Source organism: Salvelinus alpinus, chromosome 4 (genome assembly GCF_045679555.1).
Source record: "Salvelinus alpinus chromosome 4, SLU_Salpinus.1, whole genome shotgun sequence".
NCBI classification, from domain to species: Eukaryota; Metazoa; Chordata; class Actinopteri; order Salmoniformes; family Salmonidae; genus Salvelinus; species Salvelinus alpinus.
Genome location: NC_092089.1, coordinates 90961110 through 90982661, shown reverse-complemented (window position 1 = coordinate 90982661; position 21552 = coordinate 90961110). Strand labels below are relative to the sequence as shown.

Below are 21552 nucleotides of genomic sequence, written 5' to 3'. Positions count from 1 at the left end.
GAGAACTGCTCTCTCTTTGAGAGACATTGTTACTTTTAAACTCACTTCCTGCCAGAACATAGAACTCTGGTTTCCAGGGAAACTGGCTATCAGAACCTTTTCAATACAACACACTAACACACACACAGCAGATAGCAAAGAGACCTGGCTGCCTGCCTTCCTGCCTGCCTGCCTTTCTGCCTGCCTCTTGCCTGCCTGCCTGCCAAACACAGAAACAGATCCTTCTGTTACCAGAAACTGTAGCTCACTGCAATCAGAATCTATCAACAACACGCAGGAGGGGAGTGGGAGACATAGGTAGCTTGAGTCCCAGAGATGAGACGTGGCTGCGATAGGAGACCTGTACTCAGGACCATGGGAAGAGTTCTCTCTCTGTTGGACTGCTGAGGTATGTATTATTAGATGTAGGCTACTGAGATTCCACTATGTTGTGATTCCAGCGTCATATTCCCGAGGATAAATGTTCACGTTTCCTCTCATGTGCATGTTGAGCGCTATTCTTGTCTGTATTCACTCTTAGGTTTGGGTTTTATGATATCTGAGTACGTTACTTTGCATGTCTCAAAGAATGATGCGTTATGGAAGAGGTTTATGAAATGTAGACATCAGTTAAGATTTGAATCATTGAGACGTCTAGAGTGTTTTTTTTTGAAGATACAATAAGATTTGAAAGACATCATTCCTTATCAAAAATGCAAATTAGCACGTTGCAGCACGTTATTGTGAAGAGCTGTAACTGATGAAGTGTTTTAATGTTTGTAATTTTAATTTAGAACAAAAAAAACAAAAAACACTCAAGATACTTTTGTAAACTTGGTAGTCTCTATATCTTTGATACAGCTTGTTTGGCAGGAAATATTCCCCCCCGTGTAAATACCAATGTAATCATATCACAGATTACATATTAAAAGGAAATTCAGCGTCATTTGGATTGACGTTAATGGATTAGTGATACAACATGTAGGATAGGGACTAGTTCTATATTGGTCGGTTAAACTTACACACCTGAGTAAATGGTAGATCTTGGTTCTTCAACAAACAACAACGTAGGCTTTCTAACCCTCATTTGACGTCGACACTATTTTGGCATCTTGATTCTCAGGCCGTAGAGCTGAAATGATATCGTAACGTTATGACTATAACTAGTGTTCCCAGAAGGAGAGAAACCAGGTACAACATTCTTAGGCGGAGTCACACTCTTACGACTTTGATTGAAGGGTTTACAATCACGCTTGACAAGATGAAATCTTGCGCCTCTCTGGAAGCCCGATTTACACTGGTGATAAGCGCAAGGCTTGGATTAATTCCGAGCCCAGGACCGGGCAGTGCAGGGCCAAACAGGTGTTGTACTTCTTTTCCCTCCTTCAGCGAACAGTAGTTATAGTCATAACATTACGTTCCCTTTCAGTCAGTCAACTTCGGTACAACATACTATGGGGAAATATAATCACGCCCCCAAGACGACTCAAAACGGATACTAAAGTAACAGCCAATGGCAGACCACCCAGACTGACCCTGCCAGATGCGTCAGTCTGGGTATTGTGCACATGGCACACTGCCTAGTGACTTTCCCCTTTGTCCCTGTCACACCGTGGGCTATACTGAGAACAGTGACATCCAAGCGATAAAAACCTCACTAAAGTGTGTAGAGATGCCCAACTCCCCGCAGCAGAAATATTTAACCCTTTATACAACACCCAAGACCCCTGGTGGTGTGAATGTGTACACCGCTAGCTAGGTAACCTTTGCCTCTTGCTGTTATACGCCAGGGAGATAGCCCCCACAATCCTTTGGGAGAGACACCGCTTAGAGAGCGCCCTGCCGCTAGCTGGATTAGTAAAACAGACAAAAAAAGTTGGTCACATAACAGGATATCCCGGGTCTGTTCAATTTCCTCCAAAACCAGCGCAACAGTTTTAGAGACCGGTCTGAGACGATGTACACCTTTCAGGTACCGCACCACCAGGGGATGAGCCCCCGGTGAGGTTCCGTCAATTCCCACATGACACGCTGAGACAGCGGCCATGTGCACTTATCAAGCGGAGAATACTTGAAAAGCTCCCGTAGGAACATAAGAATGTCCCTTACAGAGCACTGAAAAGGAACAAGTCCTTTATCTTGGGACCAGAGCTCAAATGCTTGCCATTTCTACGCATACAGCCCTCTTGTGGACAGCGCCCTTGCAGACTGATGTCCAATACCTGGGAGAGCCTTGTCCAGGTGAGAGAGGGTCCCACCTTGCAGACTGAATGGTAGAAATAACATTCGGAAGAAAAGCTCTAGCCATCAGTTTGGCCCTCTTAGGTGCCAGGCCCATAGGAACCAAATCTCTGGCCTCGCTTGCCAACCCTACCTGTACACCTGGGACAACAGGTACCTGTGCACCTGGGACAACAGGTACCTGTGCACCTGGGACAACAGGTACCTGTACACCTGGGACAACAGGTACCTGTACACCTGGGACAACAGGTACCTGTGCACCTGGGACAACAGGTACCTGTACACCTGGGACAACAGGTACCTGTACACCTGGGACAACTGGTACCTGTGCACCTGGGACAACAGGTACCTGTGTACCTGGGACAACAAGTCCCTGTGCAATGGGAGTTTCCATGGGTCCCCACAAGAATCAATGGTAAACAAGCCCTCTCGGCGAACCCTCTCCAACGTGGGCGGAATCAGAACCACTGGCCGGAAACGTGTAAAGCAGGGTCCGAGGCCACTGGTGCACAGAGCATCTGTTCCCAATGGGGAACTCGGGTCCTTCATCAAGAAAAACAGACAACACTGCGTGTTTTCTCGCAATGCGTAAAGATCTACATTGACCCAGCTGAAAATGTCTTGTTGAAAGCGCCCTTGCAGACTGATGTCCCATACCTGGGAGAGCCTTGTCCAGGTGAGAGAGGGTCCCACCTGGATAAAAGATCTGCACCTGAGTTGAGGCAACCGGGGACATGTGGCACCCTTAGCGAAAGCATGTACGCACTGCTCCCCAGCAATAGTTAGGAGAGAGGGAGACAGTCTCTCAACGTCTGTTGACGCATGCCACCACTGACATATTGTCGGTTCTGACCTGCACAAGCCGGTCCAACAAAACCAGAGGGAAGCACCTGGGCACCAGATACTCCCCCGGGTAATTGACATGGAGTGCGCTCCGAACCAGTGTCCATACTCCACAAATCGATTTGCCTTCGTACAGTGCACCCCACCCTCAGGGGGATGCGTCTGTCGTGATCACCTTGCAGTATACAACAACAATAGCAGATGGTCCCACCACTGGGCCGTGACCCATAGGCCTGACAGAGCCACCCGAAGCTACAAGAAGCGTCCAGGTGAATGGCTAGCACTCAGCGCTAGAAGGGCTCCATCAACAATAGCCCCAGGGGAACGACTTCCATCACAGAATCCATCATCCCCTAGTAGGCTACCGAAATACGCACTGTGTGACCCAGCTGAAATTTGGCTAAGCAGAGCCGGAACCTGGACACCCTGAGTGGTGACAGTAGTGAGTCTAGCTCAACATCCAGAAATGGAATGTGCTGAGATGGAGTCAGACAGCTCTTTTTCTAACGTCTTATGAAGCCTAGACACCAAATGTGGGTAGTAGTAACATTGATGTGTGGTATTCTGCTTTCCCAATCGACTCTGCCTCCACCAGCCAATCGCTGTAATAGCCGGCGGCTTGTGAGCAATTCTGAGTTTGTAGACTCTGAGGTGCTTGTTGAGGGTAAGTCTAGAATGGGACGCAGAGTTCCTGTCCCTTTTTGTAACCAGGAATACCGGCTGAACCGGTAGTCCCAGATCTTCAACATAGGAACCACTCTGATTGCCTGCTTCTGCAGATGAGAGGATATTTCCTCCCTCAAATGGGCACTGAGGCATCGGGAACAGTCGACGTGATGACGCTGCAGAAGTGTGGGGAACGCACAACAAATTGTAGCCTGTACCCTGACATCACAGTTCGCATAATCCAGGGAGACACTGCACATGCGCAGCGTTGGTCGGAGTAGACAGCGGGACGCCCTGAAGGGGCGGTACGCCACCTTGTGGACTGGGAGAGATTGGGTCTTCTTCCATTTCCACCACTCCTAACAACCTTGTGTCTGAACATTGAGAAGGAAGACTTTTCACTGAACTCACATACGGGAGATAAGACTTTTAACACCCGTGAACACTGTGGAACTCGGTTGGAAAAACTGTGTTTATAAGCCAAGGTTTGGCTAAAGCCCAGGCACACTCAATGTACACGGTCTCCGGCAATCAGTGACGTACCCCGTTTGGCCAACCTGGGGGTACTGTTGTCACAAAGATCCTCACTCGGTTTAGGCGGTAAGATGAGTTCCGGTAACCGGCTGGCACCCAATCGTGGACCAGACGCATTAAAAATAGACACATTGCAGGAACTTTATCATGGAGCCTACCCTGCCGACCAGTCAGAGGTACTGGTGACAAAGCACCTGGTAACTTAGCTGGGAATGGGACAACCGGTGCTGTTCATAAATTAATCTAATTCCCAGGAATGAAAAGCGTTGAGCTGGAGACAGGGAGCTCATTTTGGGGGCTCCTATGAACCACATAAACTACATGTGGGATAATAGCATGGTCTTGACCAACCTTGCTCGTTCCCTCGACTCCGCTACCAATAACTCATCAACAAAGGAGCCCATAAACTGCATCACTAGACACCTCAGAGGGACTAGTGAGCTACAGGCAGGAATCACCAATGAATCCCAGTACTGAGCCACCTATGGGGGAGTGGCGGAGGGTGCGAACCTGACCATCCCCTCTCTTCGAGTAGCCTCCCGTAACCAGCAACAGAGCGCACAGGAGCAGGTTTGGGTGCAGGCAGCCACAGCATACCACACGCCCAGGCAGACACCACATACCACACACCCAGGCAGACACCACATACCCCAAGCCTAGGTAGCCACCACATACCACACGCACAGGTAGCCACCATATACCCCACGCCCAGGTATGCACCACAAGCCCCACACCCAGGCAGACAAGACATTTGCTCTGACCACCCAATCCATCTCTGCTTCCTGTTCCTCGGTGTCAGCCGAGGTACTGGCATCCGGGAAAGTAAAGTCGCCATGGGTAATTCCAAGCTTCCTCAAAAATGCTACACGTCTTTCCAGGGAGTGTGTACGCAGTACGTGGCAATGCGCACACGGACCGGTTCGAGTGAGGGCTGCCTGAGCGTGCTCCAAGCCAAGACAATCTCCTACATAGATTGTGAGTATCTTCCGGAGAAATGCTATAACCGCATGACTTGGGACATGATCTCCACCCCGAACCCGGTTTAGTCATTTCGGTCATTTTCTTAGCCGTCTTACTCATTGCACCAGCAAATTGAAGATGAACTAATTGTTTAGTTAGTTAAACTAATGAGAACAAGTTTAGCCTTCAGCAACACAACGTCCAGGAGGTGAGCGTGTTCTACCACTACGGGACAGTTTAGTTGGCGTAACATTTTCCAATTGTTTGTGTTAGTAGGGTGAATCATTCCTGTTCACACCAAGGTGAAGAGCGGAAATAATTGAAGGAATGAATCCGAGGCTCATGCTTATCACCTGTTGCAGGCGGGGATTCCAGTAAGGTGAAGATTTCATTGTCGTTGTCAGGCGTGATTGTAGATCCTTCAATCGAAGTCAGGATAGTGCGACTCTCAAGAGTATGTTGTACCAACGTTGATTGACTGAAAAGGGAAACTTGAATCAGATGCCTTAAAGCTGAAATGGTATATTGAATCAGATGCCTTAAAGCTGAAATGGTATCTTGAAATACTTGCCGTAGATCTGAAATGGTATCTTGATTCACATGCCTTAAATCTGAAGTGGTATCTTGATTCACATGCCTTAAAACTGAAATGAAATCCGTAGAGCATCACTGTACTACTGTAGATGTTTCCTATATCACCCCTGTGTGCACAGGAACCTCTAACATCACCACTGTGTACACAGGAACCTCTGACATCACCACTGTGTGCACAGGAACCTCTGACATCACCCCTGTGTGCCCAGGAACCTCTGACATCACCACTGCCCCTGAGGAGCATCGTATGAATACCAGTCACCAGTCTGTTAATCAAGACTGTCAGCCAAAACCTCACGGGCCCACTATGATTGGTGTGGGGGTGGATGGGGAGTCGTTGGAGCACGGAGACACAACTATCATACCTATCACAGCTATTAGAGCAGTGGACTCAGGTGATGTTGCTGTTCAGCTGGACTCACACCCTGGGGTGGAAAGTACTCAGATTACAGGGCGTGCTGAGTATGAAACGCCCACTGTTCAAATACTCCCCTCAGTACAGGACCATGCAACAGAGGAGGACTCATTCTTAAACACATCGAAACACAGAGAATTCTCCCTGGAGAAGGAGGAGGAGAGAGAGAAAGTGGAGAAGAGAGGGATAGAGGATGTCAGAAAGAAATATGGAGAGAGAGATAAAGAGAAGGAGTTAAGTGAAGAAAAAGAGACAGATGGAGAGATAAATAAAGACAAAGACCGAGAGAAAGAGAAGAAGAGAGAGGAGCAGAGTGAGAGACAACACATGCAGACCCAGGTTAGTCTGGAGGTGGTCCAGTACCACTCTGTAGCCACCAGCCCCATGACCCCATCCCAGGGGGCCGGTGCCGATGCCTTCCTCTTCCCAGCAGCCTCTAGGAGTCTGGAGGTGGTCCAGTACCATTCTGTAGCCACCAACCCCATGACCCCACCCCAGGGGGCCGGCGCCGACGCCTTCCTCTTCCCAGCAGCCTCTAGGAGTCTGGAGGTGGTCCAGTACCACTCTGTAGCCACCAGCCCCATGACCCCATCCCAGGGGGCCGGTGCCGATGCCTTCCTCTTCCCAGCAGCCTCTAGGAGTCTGGAGGTGGTCCAGTGCCATTCTGTAGCCACCAGCCCCATGACCCCATCCCAGGGGGCCAGCGCCGACGCCTTCCCCTTCCCAGCAGCCTCTAGGAGTCTGGAGGTGGTCCAGTACCATTCTGTAGCCACCAACCCCATGACCCCACCCCAGGGGGCCGGCGCCGACGCCTTTCCCTTCCCAGCAGCCTCTAGGAGTCTGGAGGTGGTCCAGTACCATTCTGTAGCCACCAGCCCCATGACCCCACCCCAGGGGGCCGGCGCCGATGCCTTCCCCTTCCCAGCAGCCTCTAGGAGTCTGGAGGTGGTTCAGTACCATTCTGTAGCCACCAACCCCATGACCCCATCCCAGGGGGCCGGTGCCGATGCCTTCCTCTTCCCAGCAGCCTCTAGGAGTCTGGAGGTGGTCCAGTACCATTCTGTAGCCACCAGCCCCATGACCCCATCCCAGGGGGCCAGCGCCGACGCCTTCCCCTTCCCAGCAGCCTCTAGGAGTCTGGAGGTGGTCCAGTACCATTCTGTAGCCACCAGCCCCATGACCCCACCCCAGGGGGCCGGCGCCGACGCCTTTCCCTTCCCAGCAGCCTCTAGGAGTCTGGAGGTGGTTCAGCACCATTCTGTCGCCACCAGCCCCATGACCCCACCCCAGGGGGCTGGCGCCGACGCCTTCCTCTTCCCAGCAGCCTCTAGGAGTCTGGAGGTGGTTCAGCACCATTCTGTAGCCACCAGCCCCATGACCCCACCCCAGGGGGTCGGCGCTCCGACCTTCCTCTTCCAATTAGCCTCTATGGGGCCGGGGGCGGAGACTAAAGATGCAGAGCTGCAAGAGGAGCACCAGCTGGAGTTCTGTTCTGTTACCACAGCATCCATGACTTCAAACAACACCCCCACAGTCCCCGCTGCCTTCCCAGAGCTCAGCAGGAGAGAAGACGAGGAGAGGAAGGAGGAGAGGAGAGAGAAACAGGGGAGGGACGAGAGGGAATCTACATCAGACACTGTTGTAGTTACTCCTCGTCTGATGTTAGCCCCGGTACTGAAATGTAGCGCTCTGAAAGAGGAGGTGGCTGAAGAGACAAAGTCACAGTCCAACATCCCTCCAGATATCTCTGTTTATTCAGATCCTCAGACTGACGGACTCTGTCACAACTACGCCGATGAACCAGAACCAGTGGAGGTTAAAAGGAGAGGGCGATATGGGGCGACTGGGGACACTGTCGATCAAGAGATCACCATTCTGGTGACCCATCATGACAGCTTTGGAGTTGAGGAAGAAGAGGGGGAGGAGAGAAGGGGGGAGGAGATTATGTCATATATTCACTGCACTGAGCCTGAAGGGTCTGTGGAGGTTGACAACAGTGAGGGGGTGAAAGTCGTTCCTCCAGTGCCCCAAAACAGCCTGGACGATGGGAGGAGTGACGACACAGCTCAACCCAAAACCACAGGGATTGTCATGAACCTACACTCACACGCAAACAGACAGGAAGATTCTCTCCCTCCATCCGGTGAAGATATCCGAACAGAAACGAAGCAGATGACATCACCACAATCTCTGACTAAAAACAAGCACCCAGAACACATAGGAGAAGAATCGAAGCTCCGCTTTAGTGAGGAGCAATCCAACCAGACAGAACAGTGCACCTTAGTGGACAGGAATGGAACTGCCCAATCCAACCAGACAGAACAGCGCAGCCTAGTGGACAGGAATGGAACTGCCCAATCCAACCAGACAGAACAGCGCAGCCTAGTGGACAGGCGTGGGACTGCCCAATCCAACCAGACAGAACAGCGCAGCCTAGTGGACAGGAAGGGAACTGCCCAATCCAACAAGACAGAGCAGTGCAGCCTAGTGGACAGTAGTGGAACTGCCCAGTCCAACAAGACAGAGCAGTGCAGCCTAGTGGACAGTAGTGGAACTCCTCAACCCAACCAGACAGAACAGCTCCAGCCCCCTCTAATTGGCCCTCCAGTCCCTGGCTCCCTGGCCCTGCTGCAGCAGACCCAGGTTAGTCTGGAGGTGGTTCAGCACCACTCTGTAGCCACCAGCCCCATGACCCCACCCCAGGGGGCCGGCGCCGACGCCTTCCCCTTCCCAGCAACCTCTAGGAGTCTGGAGGTGGTTCAGTACCATTCTGTAGCCACCAGCCCCATGACCCCACCCCAGGGGGCCGGCGCTCCGGCCTTCCTCTTCCCAGCAGCCTCTAGGAGTCTGGAGGTGGTCCAGTACCACTCTGTAGCCACCAGCCCCATGACCCCACCCCAGGGGGCCGGCGCCGATGCCTTCCTCTTCCCAGCAGCCTCTAGGAGTCTGGAGGTGGTCCAGTACCACTCTGTAGCCACCAGCCCCATGACCCCACCCCAGGGGGCCGGCGCCGACGCCTTTCCCTTCCCAGCAGCCTCTAGGAGTCTGGAGGTGGTCCAGTACCATTCTGTAGCCACCAGCCCCATGACCCCATCCCAGGGGGCCGGTGCCGATGCCTTCCCCTTCCCAGCAGCCTCTAGGAGTCTGGAGGTGGTTCAGTACCATTCTGTAGCCACCAGCCCCATGACCCCGCCCCAGGGGGCCGGTGCCGATGCCTTCCCCTTCCCAGCAGCCTCTAGGAGTCTGGAGGTGGTTCAGTACCATTCTGTAGCCACCAGCCCCATGACCCCACCCCAGGGGGCCGGCGCCGACGCCTTTCCCTTCCCAGCAGCCTCTAGGAGTCTGGAGGTGGTCCAGTACCATTCTGTAGCCACCAGCCCCATGACCCCATCCCAGGGGGCCGGTGCCGATGCCTTCCCCTTCCCAGCAGCCTCTAGGAGTCTGGAGGTGGTTCAGTACCATTCTGTAGCCACCAGCCCCATGACCCCACCCCAGGGGGCCGGCGCCGACGCCTTCCCCTTCCCAGCAACCTCTAGGAGTCTGGAGGTGGTTCAGTACCATTCTGTAGCCACCAGCCCCATGACCCCACCCCAGGGGGCCGGCGCTCCGGCCTTCCTCTTCCCAGCAGCCTCTAGGAGTCTGGAGGTGGTTCAGTACCATTCTGTAGCCACCAGCCCCATGACCCCGCCCCAGGGGGTCGGCGCCGACGCCTTCCTCCTCCCATCATCCTCTAGGAGGATGGGGGTGGAGTTTAAGGACACTGAGCTGCAAGTGGGCCGGCAGGTGGAGTTCCATTCTGTCTCCACGGCACCCATGTTTCCAAAACCGGCTCCCGCCGCCCCCGCAGCCTTCCCAGAGCTCAGCGGAAGAGAGGGGGAGGAGAAGAAAGAGGAGAGAATGGAAGAGGAGAAAAGGGCTAAGGAGAGAAAGGTGGAGGAGAGTACAAAAGAGAAGAAGGAGGAGAGAAGGGAAGAGGAACCTGATAAGCAAACAGAGGACAAAAATAAGGAGGAAAAAACGAAGGAGACAACGGAAGAGAAGAGGTCGGACGAGCTGGTGCAGGAGGTGAGGTCGGACGAGCTGGTGCAGGAAGTGAGGTGGGACGAAAGGGGGATGACGTGGGAGGTGTATGGGGCGGTGGTAGAGGTAGCCGTCCTGGGCTCAGCCATACAGAAACACCTGGAGAAACAGGTTCAGAAGCTCAGAAAGCATCCCTCTCCTGCCCTGCCTCCCCCTCCTCCCCTCAACCCAGCTGCCATGCCCCTGCCCACCACCCTTCCCCTCAAGGCAGCCACCATGCCCCTGCCCTCCACCCCTCCTCCCCTAAACCCAGCCGCCATGCCCCTGCCCACCACCCCTCCTCCAGCCTCTGGGACCACCCAGGTGTTGTCAGGTAAGGGCTCGACCAGGAAGAGAGGGGAGCTGGAGGGGAAGAGAGGCAGGCGCCGGAGGAACCCTTTCCGTTTGCTGTTGAAGAACATGCAGCAGCCCAAATGTTGCTCCCGAGCAAATTCCACTGAGTGACACTGCAGGAACATCATCCATACCCACCTTCCTGGACTTACTACATTACATCATCCATAACCACCTTCCTTAACACTTCCTGGACTTACTACATTACATCATCTATAACCACCTTCCATACCCCTTCCTGGACTTACTACATTACATCATCTCCATACCACTTCCTGGACTTACTACATTACATCATCTATAACCACCTTCCTTACCCCTTCCTGGACTTACTACATTACATCATCTATAACCACCTTCCTTACCCCTTCCTGGACTTACTACATTACATCATCTCCATACCACTTCCTGGACTTACTACATTACATCATCTCCATACCACTTCCTGGACTTACTACATTACATCATGGCCTTACCACTTCCTGGACTTACTACATTACATCATGGCCTTACCACTTCCTCTGCTCCCTCAACCACTGGACTTCAGTAAACTGTTACAATTATCTTTACACCACCTCCCAAGCCACAGGACTGCAACATTAATGCATCATCTCAGCCAAAATAGTTCAGCCATACCTAGACTATGTTAGCATACTTAGCTATGTTACCATGCAGGCTAACTTTAGCAGCCTGTTTGACTATTGGACTTCAGTTTAACTACATCCCAGCTAGCACATAACGTTCTGAGAACCATACAGTGCATCCGGAAAGTTTACAGACCCTTTGACGTTTTGCAAAATGTTTCTTTACAGCCTTATTCTAAAATGGATTAAATAAAAATTGTTTCTCATCAATCTACACACAAAACCCCATAATGACAAAGCGAAAACAGGTTTTTGTAGACATTTTTGCTAATTTGTGACTTGTTTGAAGAAACTAGGCGTATTTTGCACGTTTCAGGAGAGCCGTTTTTTTAAATCAAAATGTGTTTTTTGGCAGAAATGACTTCTGGAACATGTGAACTTTCATGTGCCTTAATAACATAATTGTATTCCATCTGTAAATACGAATAAAATTGTTAAATTACCAGCCTAGTTGGTTCAGCCACACAAAAAGACAGCAACCTTCCTGCTAGCCATGATTGGCTGAGATAATGAATGGGCTGGACATGCTGAGAGATGAGTTCGGATTGGTCTCCCGTGTAGCACGCTTCTGTTAATTTGAGCTGGTCAGTATGTGTAGGTAATCCTTTCTATCGCAGCTTTTTTTTTTTTTTAAGATATCACATATGAGAACTGCATAAGTGTTCCTCTCTAATTTCTGAAGGACCGAGTTTTGAAATCAGTGGAATTAGAGTCTGATAACTAAGGAGATGGAAAAAAACCTTGTCTCCGGATTACATGTTCAAACTAAAGGGCAACTATGGCATCCGTGACAGAGAGGGAGAAGCGTCCATCCATGTATACGGGTAAGATAGTCTGGCTAGCTAAATCTTCAGATGTTACACGTTTCTAATTTTGTCAGAAAGTCATTTTAATTTCAAGTTAAAGCGTACTGCTAGCTAGCCTCTCTAACGTTAGCTGGCTGGCTCGCTAGCTATTGTTACGTGTATGATTTGTGTAGTAATATTAGAGCCATTTGGTTTGCTAGTTACAGCCTAATTTTATCTAGCTAACATTGAACCTTGTTGGTTAGCTACCTGCAGATTCATGCAGTGTAGTAACATCATGATTTGGGATTATGGTTAATGGTTTAGCTAGCTAGCTACATATCTTAACAAATGACTCCAATATGCAAGTAACCATTTCAATAGAATGTTCAAGGTGTCACTGCGATAAATGTTGATAGACTTGGCTGGTAAATTCGCTCTGGCTATCCACTCCCATTTCAGAACACTCTCGTCTGAGTGTGCTCGAGTGCAGAATTACTAACGAATTTATGAACGCTCAACACCCATTAAATATGGCTGGTGTTGGTAAACGTTGGCAAAAAAAGCGTAATTAAATTGCTGCCAGCAACACAATTACAGTCACCAACGCTCTGGATAACATGAAAACAGCCTAACAGCTCTGCTAGAGTGAGTACAATGATCAGAGTGAGCTGTTCTCTCATTTGAATTGGAAGTAGCTAGCAAGCTATCTAACGTTAGCCAATTAGCTGCTGTTGTAAGGACAGAATTCTCGGATAAACCCTACTCCTCGAGCGTACATGCAAATCCTTGAAGAGATGGGTGGGGCAAAAGCTTAAGAGGGTGTGAACAATGTTGCATGGGTGGAGACAAAGATGTAGGTGTACCAAAACATTCAAAGGCTATTTTCTCAAAAGTGAGGTTACAAGTTTATCAACTTTCAAAGCAGAATTACTTTCCCATTGTTCATCAACTACAGTGTATGATATACCATTTAGTACCTCTGAGTCTCTACTTTTATCCAATGTAAAAAACACAATTTCATATTTTTCTACATTAGACGGAATCTAGCCGGTCGGTCACATGTATTAAAAATAAAAACAGAAATACCTTATTTACATAAGAATTCGGAACCTTTGCTATGAGACTTGAAATTGAGCTCAGGTGCATCCTGTTTCCATTGATCGTCCTTGAGATGTTTCTACAGCTTGATTGGAGTCCACCTGTGGTCAATTCAATTGATTGGACATGATTTGGAAAGGCACACCTGTCTATGTAAGGTCCCACATTTGACAGTGCATGTCAGAGCAAAATCCAAGCCATGAGGTCAAAGGAATTGTCCAGAGAGCTCTGAGACAGGATTGTGGGAAGGCACAGATCTGGGGAAGGGTACCAAAACATTTCTGCAGCATTGAAGGTCCCCAAGAACACAGCCTCCATCATTAATAAAAGGAAGAAGTTTGTATATACCAAGACTCTTCCTAGAGCTGACCGCCCAGCAAGACTGAGCAATCCGGGGGAGAATAGCCTTGGTCAGGGAAGTGACCAAGAACCTAATGGTCACTCTAACAGAGCTCCAGAGTTTCTCTGGGGATATGGGAGAACCTTCCAGAAGGACAACTGGTAGCCACTACTCAGTAAAAGGCACATGACATCCCACTTGGAGTTGGGCTGTCAGAACTCTCTGACCATGAGAAACAATATTCTCTGGTCTGAGGAAACCAAGATTGACCTCTTTGGCTTGAATGCCAAGCATCACGTCTGGAGGAAACCTGGCACCATCCCTACTGTGAAGCATGGTGGTGGCAGCATCATGCTGTGTGGATGTTTATCAACAGCAGGTACTGGGAGACTAGTCAGGATCGAGGGAAAGATGAACGGAGCAAAGTACAGAGAGATCCTTGATGAAAACCTGCTCCAGAGTGCTCAGGACCTCAGACTGGGGGCAAGGTTCACCTTCCAACAGGACAACGACCCGAAGCACACAGCCAAGACAACGCAGGAGTGGCTTCTGGGCAAATCTCTGAATGTCCTTGAGTGGCCCAGCCAGAGCCCGGACTTGAACCAGATCAAACTTCTCTGGAGAGACCTGAAAATAGCTGTGCAGCGACACTCCCCATCCAACCTGACAGAGCTTGAGAAGATTTACAGAGAAGAATGGGAGAAACTCCTCAAATACAGGTGTGCCAAGCTTGTAGCGTCATACCCAAGAAGACTCAAGGCTTTAATCGCTACCAAAGGTGCTTCAACAAAGTACTGAGTAAAGGGTCTGAATACTTATGCAAATGGTATATTTCAGTTAATTTTTTACATACATTTGTAAAAAATAAAGTAATAAAATGTTTACCTGTTTTTGCTTTGTCATAATGGGTTATTGTGATGTCATAATGGGTTATTGTGTGTAGATTGATGAGGGGAAAAAATTATTTTATCAATTTTAGAATATGGCTCTAGCGTAACAAAATGTGTAAAAAGCCAAGGGGTCTGAATACTTTCCCAATGTACCTTTTGTTTCTTAGAGCTTGGTGAGAGTGTGGTTGTCCTATGGTTATTATGTGTACAACCTTCCCACAACCTTCTGGGAATGTGGCAGGATAGTTGCTTGGCTTTGGAACATTCTCAGCACATTAAAAAATTTGACCAAAAAACATAATTTATTTGGTAGTTCATTACTTTAACAGAACGTTTCCTGTTCTTGGAACGTTCTCCAACTGGTTTGGGAATTTTCTCAAATAGTTCAGAGAACGTTAAGAAACAGTGTTTTTCTGTGGGAATTTCAGTGCTTCAGCATAACGTTTTCCTACAGGTTTTCCTCGTGGTTTTATTAAAAGTCATGTTCTCAAATTGCTCCGAGAATGTTAGGAAAACGGTAGATAAAAACCACAAGAAAATTTAGTAACATTCTGAGAATGTTCTAAGGATGTTATTTAAAAACATACATTCCCTTCTCAAAACTTTAAAGGGGAAACTTCACAATTTTTCTACTTCATGTGAATCATCTCCAGCATCACTCCAACATCAACATATGTGAAAATGGTGTGTTTCTATGTTTTGTAAGTAAAACAGATAGAGGAAGATAAGTGTTTACAATGACATCATCGGTGTACATCGTGTGATTTTGATCAATTGTGAGTAGGCATTACCTACTAATTGACTACTATTTGCTTACTAATTGCCTACTAATTGACTACTATTTGCTTACTAATTGCCTACTAATTGACTACTATTTGCTTACTAATTGCCTACTAATTGACTACTATTTGCCTAATAAATTGTCTACTATTTGCCTACTAATTGTCTACTATTTGCCTACTAATTGTCTACTATTTGCCTACTAATTGCCTACTAATTGTCTACTATTTTCTTAGTAATTGACTACTATTTGCCTACTAATTGTCTACTAATTGCCTACTAATTGACTGCTCTTTGCCTACTAATTGTCTACTAATTTCCTACTAATTGCCTACTAATTGGTTGATGATGCCATTAGAAACGTTTATCTTTCTCTATCTTTTTTAATAGAAAACATAGAAAAGCTCAAATTTGGGGTGGCTCTGACGTTGATGAAAATGAAGTAGATTTTTTTTTTAACTTTTTTTTTTTTAAACAAAACTTCTCATAAAAACCACAAGAAAACTTATTTTAAAAACCATTCAGTCCTGAGCATCATCAAAACGGTCTCTATTGTCTATGTGTCTTGATGAGCGCTTGTTTCATGGGAAATTGGGATTGTTTGAATCGACTAAAGTGAACAACTTTGCATGCGTAAAGAAAAACGTGGCCATCCTGGAGGGGCGATGGACTAATGGAGAACCGAAGATTACCGATGCCGTGTCACAATAAAAAAATACATGTATTTGCATGATTAATGCCTACTGAAATGAATTTCCATGTGTCTCATTTGTGCTTGCCGTTCAAAATAGTTAACCCAAAAGAAGCTAGCAGTGTTATTTAAAAGTCTTATTGAAACATTCAGTGATTGTTTTAAGGAAGTCATTCAAAAACTTCCAAATAACATATAAAAAGCAGTGGTGGAAATAGTACTAACATGTCATACTGTAGTAAAAGTAAAGACGCCTTAATAGAAAATGACTCAAAAGTGAAAGTCCCCCAGGAAAATACTACTTGAGTAAAAGTCTAAAAGTATTTGGTTTGAAATATACTTAAGTATCAAAAGTAAATGTAATTGCTAAAATGTACTTAAGTATCAAAAATAAAAGTATAAACCATTTCAAATTCCTTATATTAAGCTTATATATATATATATAATTATTTTTTGATGGATAGCCTGTGGCACACTCCAACACTAAGACATAATTTACAAACAAAGTATTTGTGTTTAGTGAGTCCACCAGATCAGAGGCAGTTGGGACGACCAGGGATGTTCGCTAGATAAGTGTGTGAATTGGACAATTTTCCTGTCAAAATGTAACGAGACCTTTTGGGTGTCAGGGAAAATGTAAGGAGTAAAAAGTACATTATTTTCTTTAGGAATATAGTGAAGTAAAAGTAAAAGTTGGCAAAAACATAAATAGTAAAGTAAAATACAGATACCCCAAAAATACTACTTAAGTAGTACTTTAAAGTATTTTTTACTTTAAGTACTTTACACCACTGATAAAAAAAGACTTTCAGTTTTACCAGTCAGGAAACGTATTGCTTCGTTCCCACAACCAACGTGAATGCAAAAAACAAGCGTTCCCACACCTTCCAAGGAACCAAGTGTGCTAGCTGGGATTATTTTATGACTACCACATGACTACCACATGGCCAAAATGCTTCAGTCATACCTGTACTGTGTTAGCAGCCATACTGACTAACTTGACATGTTTGATGTTAGCATGTTAGCATGTTTGACTCTTGGACTTCAGTGTAACCTCATTATCTTATGACTACCACAGGCTAATTCTCTCAGTCAATGGACAGCAGGCTACCTACATTACCACAGCAACATAAGGTTAACTAAATTATCCCTAAACTGAAGGACTTTGGGCCAACTTCAATCTTAGGGCTGCAAGGCAAGCTAACAACATTACCATAGCCATTGGACTGATAACTTTCTTTTGGTAATCTCTTAGTCCAGCCCTCATATCAACAGTTCATATAAGCCAAACAACATTTTTGTAATGCATTTTTTATTTTTTTAAATCCAATACATCGCTCGCTTTTTTTCTCACACTTTTTTTCATGTTTGCTAAATGCCGGCAGCTACGAGAGGAACTTGGTCATGGATGTTGTGCCAGCAGATTCAATCTATGATGCATTCAATAAGAAAACATGACAACCTGTCACTTCTTTTCAAGACTTTAAAAACATTCTTATTTGGTTTAAAAATATAATATGGGTAGCCTTTTTTTTATGTTGTCTTTAACTTGTTTTCAGAGGCCCTAAATGCTGGTTGTTATGTTGTGATTGGTGCAAAGTGTTAATTTCAGTTATTGTGTTAATTGTGTTTCTTGCATTATCTCTTTGTTATTGTGTTAATTGTGTTTATTCCATTATCTCTTTGTGTTATTGTGTTAATTGTGTTTATTGCATTACCTGTTTGTGTTATTGTGTTAATTGTGTTTCTTGCATTATCTCTTTGTGTTATCGTGTTAATTGTGTGTCTTGCATTATCTCTTTGTGTTATTGTGTTTATTCCAGTATCTCTTTGTGTTAATTGTGTTTATTCCATTATCTCTTTGTGTTAATTGTGTTTATTCCATTATCTCTTTGTGTTATTGTGTTTATTCCAGTATCTCTTTGTGTTAATTGTGTTTATTCCATTATCTCTTTGTGTTATTGTGTTTATTCCATTATCTCTTTGTGTTAATTGTGTTTATTCCATTATCTCTTTGTGTTATTGTGTTTATTCCATTATCTCTTTGTGTTATTGTGTTTATTCCATTATCTCTTTGTGTTAATTGTGTTTATTCCATTATCTCTTTGTGTTAATTGTGTTTATTCCATTATCTCTTTGTGTTAATTGTGTTTATTCCATTATCTCTTTGTGTTAATTGTGTTTATTCCATTATCTCTTTGTGTTATTGTGTTAATGTTACTTTTTGAAAAATGTGTTCAATGGCAATTGTACATTCAAGGTAATTTTTCAAAAGTAATAATTCCTACAGCCAAATGTATTTATTTGCCAGCTACATTGATAATCACATTTTGTGATAGTTATATTTCGTTGATTGTGATGTGAGACATGAGACTATGTACATTTTGTGTGTGTTTTAAGTTAATGGTAATTCATCCCTTAAAGGAATAGTGTGATTCTGGCAATTAAGCCCCAGTTAGCATGCTGACTGTTCCGGTTTAAACAATGGCTCACGAAAATAACCGCAACCTCCTTCAAACTGCACCAAAAAAACAACATAGAAATGGTTCATCTGACTCTGGGTAAGTAGAAAAAAGAGCTTCATTGCCAGAATCTCACACTGTCCCTTTAAGTACCATATATGTTAATATTTCTGTAAACCAATAACATTGTTTCAAGAATGAATATTTGAAGAAAACCCATTTTTTATTGGATGATTGCATTTACCATACGTTCATTTAAATACAGCCAATTTGAATATCTGCAAAAACACAACTGAAATGATTCAACACACTCTCTCTCTCTCCTCCATTCCTGTATCGCCTTAGGTTTGGCCTCAGCTAACACACACACCATACTTACACCCTCACTTCAACTCACAAAACCCCCAGGCACTAATTCTATAGTATGTTAAGGAGAAATATAGAGACATGTTTAGAAGGTACAGCATTTGGCCAACCTGTATATTTATAATGAGTTTTATATATATGAAAAAAACATCGTTTTTTTTTTTAGTTCAATAAAATACTGTGGAGGTCGTATTAGAAAGAGTCCAATCAACCGTTGGTAGATGTTCGTATTCTTGAAGGGGCCGTACTTAAAAACAACACAGGATTCCAGATACAAGTGTTTGCGTTTCATAATAAACGGAGAAAAAAAAACGGAACGAAATGAATATAAAACCGTAAACTTCGCAAAGCATAATGTATTAAAAATATCAATCAAATCTTTACACATTTAGAAAAATACTAATAATAAAATGATTCACAATGAAAAACATTTGTAATTTTTTGCTTTTCATCCCAAAGTGTAATGTTTTCGCTTTAGGTTGATGTTGTTCAACAACAACAAAAAACGATGGATTGATGAGGACGTTCGGGACGTTTGACGAAAGCAAAGCTGTGATATACTGTTGCAGCAAATAGCAAGCCGGCTAATCTAACATCACTGTACTATGTGTTGTGATAAATGTTTACACGGAAATATTCCCTAAATTGAATCAAATAATAGCATGCAAACGAGTGGTTCAACACCAACAAAAAGATTAGATTTGAACTTGATTTAATCTCAAAAATCACATTGTCTTTCTAGCACAGAGTTTGGCATCTATCCTTTTCCAGGAAGCAAGGTCCATTTTACGGGGTCCATTTTATGAACCCGCGGTCAGTATCATAGATCCCAAAATGGCCGTCACAGGTCAGTGATACTGCCCCAAGATGGCAGCCACTCACAGGTCTGTGGTGCTGAGTGAAGGGTTAGCGAAGGTTAAACTAGGGCTGTTGTTGTCTCTCTTCCTGCCACGCTGGGCCAAGGCTTCACCCAGAGGCTCGACGTGGGGGTTATCTGCTCCCCACTCCTCCTCATCCTCCTCCTGGATCATCTACACAGGGAGACGGCAGCCATGACCATCCAGAATAATGATAATAACTTAGTAATAATAATAACTATAATGAACTATAACGTTACCATCATGGGCATCGTATCCTTGTCAGACATGACCATGTCTATGTTGTAGTCCAAGGAATTCAGGCTTGAATTGAAAAAGAAATGCACTAAATTAGAGTGATACAAAGAGGAGTCCATGATGCTGACACCTTAATTAATGTCAGAAATAACATCTCAATACTGTCCAATGGAGAAAAAATAGCAAAGAACATTACCAGTATAGACATTTTGAAACACTGTTCTTGGTTGCATGATAGGACAATCAGAGGAATGCTCTGATGTAATGGCTATGCGTAAATACACATGTATTTGTCAGTGTCTCAGATGACACCCACATCTACACATATTTACATGGCTCTGTAGTAACGTGTTTACATGACTCTGTAGTGTAGTGTTCACATGACTGTAGTGTTCACATGACTCTGTAGTGTTCACATGACTCTGTAGTGTTCACATGACTCTGTAGTGTTCACATGACTCTGTAGTGTTCACACGACTCTGTACTGTTCACATGACTCTGTAGTGTTCACATGACTCTGTAGTGTTCACATGACTCTGTAGTGTAGTGTTCACATGACTCTGTAGTGTAGTGTTCACATGACTCTGTAGTGTTCACATGACTCTGTAGTGTTCACATGACTCTGTAGTGTTCACATGACTCTGTAGTGTTCACATGACTCTGTAGTGTTTACATGACTCGGTAGTGTTCACATGACTCTGTAGTGTTCACATGACTCTGTAGTGTAGTGTTCACATGACTCTGTAGTGTTCACATGACTCTGTAGTGTAGTGTTCACATGACTCTGTAGTGTTCACATGACTCTGTAGTGTAGTGTTCACATGACTCTGTAGTGTTCACATGACTCTGTAGTGTTCACATGACTCTGTAGTGTAGTGTTCACATGACTCTGTAGTGTTCACATGACTCTGTAGTGTTTACATGACTCTGTAGTGTTTACATGACTCTGTAGTGTTCACATGACTCTGTACTGTTCACATGACTCTGTACTGTTCACATGACTCTGTAGTGTTCACACGACTCTGTACTGTTCACATGACTCTGTAGTGTAGTGTTCACATGACTCTGTAGTGTTCACATGACTCTGTAGTGTAGTGTTCACATGACTCTGTAGTGTAGTGTTCACATGACTCTGTAGTGTTCACATGACTCTGTAGTGTTCACAGGGCTCTGTAGTGTTCACATGACTCTGTAGTGTTCACATGACTCTGTAGTGTTCACATGACTCTGTAGTGTTCACATGACTCTGTAGTGTTTACATGACTCGGTAGTGTTCACATGACTCTGTAGTGTTCACATGACTCTGTAGTGTAGTGTTCACATGACTCTGTAGTGTTCACATGACTCTGTAGTGTAGTGTTCACATGACTCTGTAGTGTTCACATGACTCTGTAGTGTAGTGTTCACATGACTCTGTAGTGTTCACATGACTCTGTAGTGTAGTGTTCACATGACTCTGTAGTGTTCACATGACTCTGTAGTGTTTACATGGCTCTGTAGTGTTTACATGACTCTGTAGTGTTTACATGACTCTGTAGTGTTCACATGACTCTGTAGTGTTTACATGACTCTGTAGTGTTTACATGACTCTGTAGTGTAGTGTTCACATGACTCTGTAGTGTTCACATGACTCTGTAGTGTAGTGTTCATATGACTCTGTAGTGTTTACATGACTCTGTAGTGTTCACATGACTCTGTAGTGTTTACATGACTCTGTAGTGTTCACATGACTC

General features: G+C 45.5%; 2 protein-coding genes across 3 annotated transcripts in view; one reads left to right on the top strand and one right to left on the bottom strand.

The window, feature by feature from the left end:
- The first annotated feature begins 195 nt into the window (after window positions 1–195).
- Window positions 196–15928, top strand: LOC139574666 (mucin-4-like). 2 transcript variants are annotated; one of them, XM_071399441.1, is made up of 2 exons: window positions 196–388; window positions 5967–15928. In XM_071399441.1, the coding sequence occupies exon 2, from the start codon at window positions 6065–6067 to the stop codon at window positions 10754–10756; it is 4692 nt and encodes a 1563-aa protein (XP_071255542.1). In that variant the 5' UTR covers window positions 196–388; window positions 5967–6064; the 3' UTR covers window positions 10757–15928. The 2 variants fall into 2 exon arrangements, with proteins under 2 accessions (XP_071255542.1, XP_071255541.1); XM_071399440.1 differs by having other exon boundaries at window positions 5937–15928.
- A 2610-nt stretch (window positions 15929–18538) lies between these two features.
- The window catches only part of cdhr2 (cadherin related family member 2), a 48909-nt gene continuing 45895 nt past the window's right edge, over window positions 18539–21552 (bottom strand). The window contains exons 31-32 of the mRNA XM_071399442.1: window positions 19822–19885; window positions 18539–19735 (exon numbers count right to left, since the gene is read on the bottom strand). Of these exons, the coding sequence (XP_071255543.1) occupies window positions 19583–19735; window positions 19822–19885 (217 nt within the window). The 3' untranslated portion in view covers window positions 18539–19582. The remainder of the gene's footprint in view (window positions 19736–19821; window positions 19886–21552) is intronic.

Bases quoted from the DNA above. Each gene is read 5' to 3' on its own strand.
- LOC139574666 (XM_071399441.1), top strand. From the start codon at position 6,065: ATGAATACCAGTCACCAGTCTGTTAATCAAGACTGTCAGCCAAAACCT.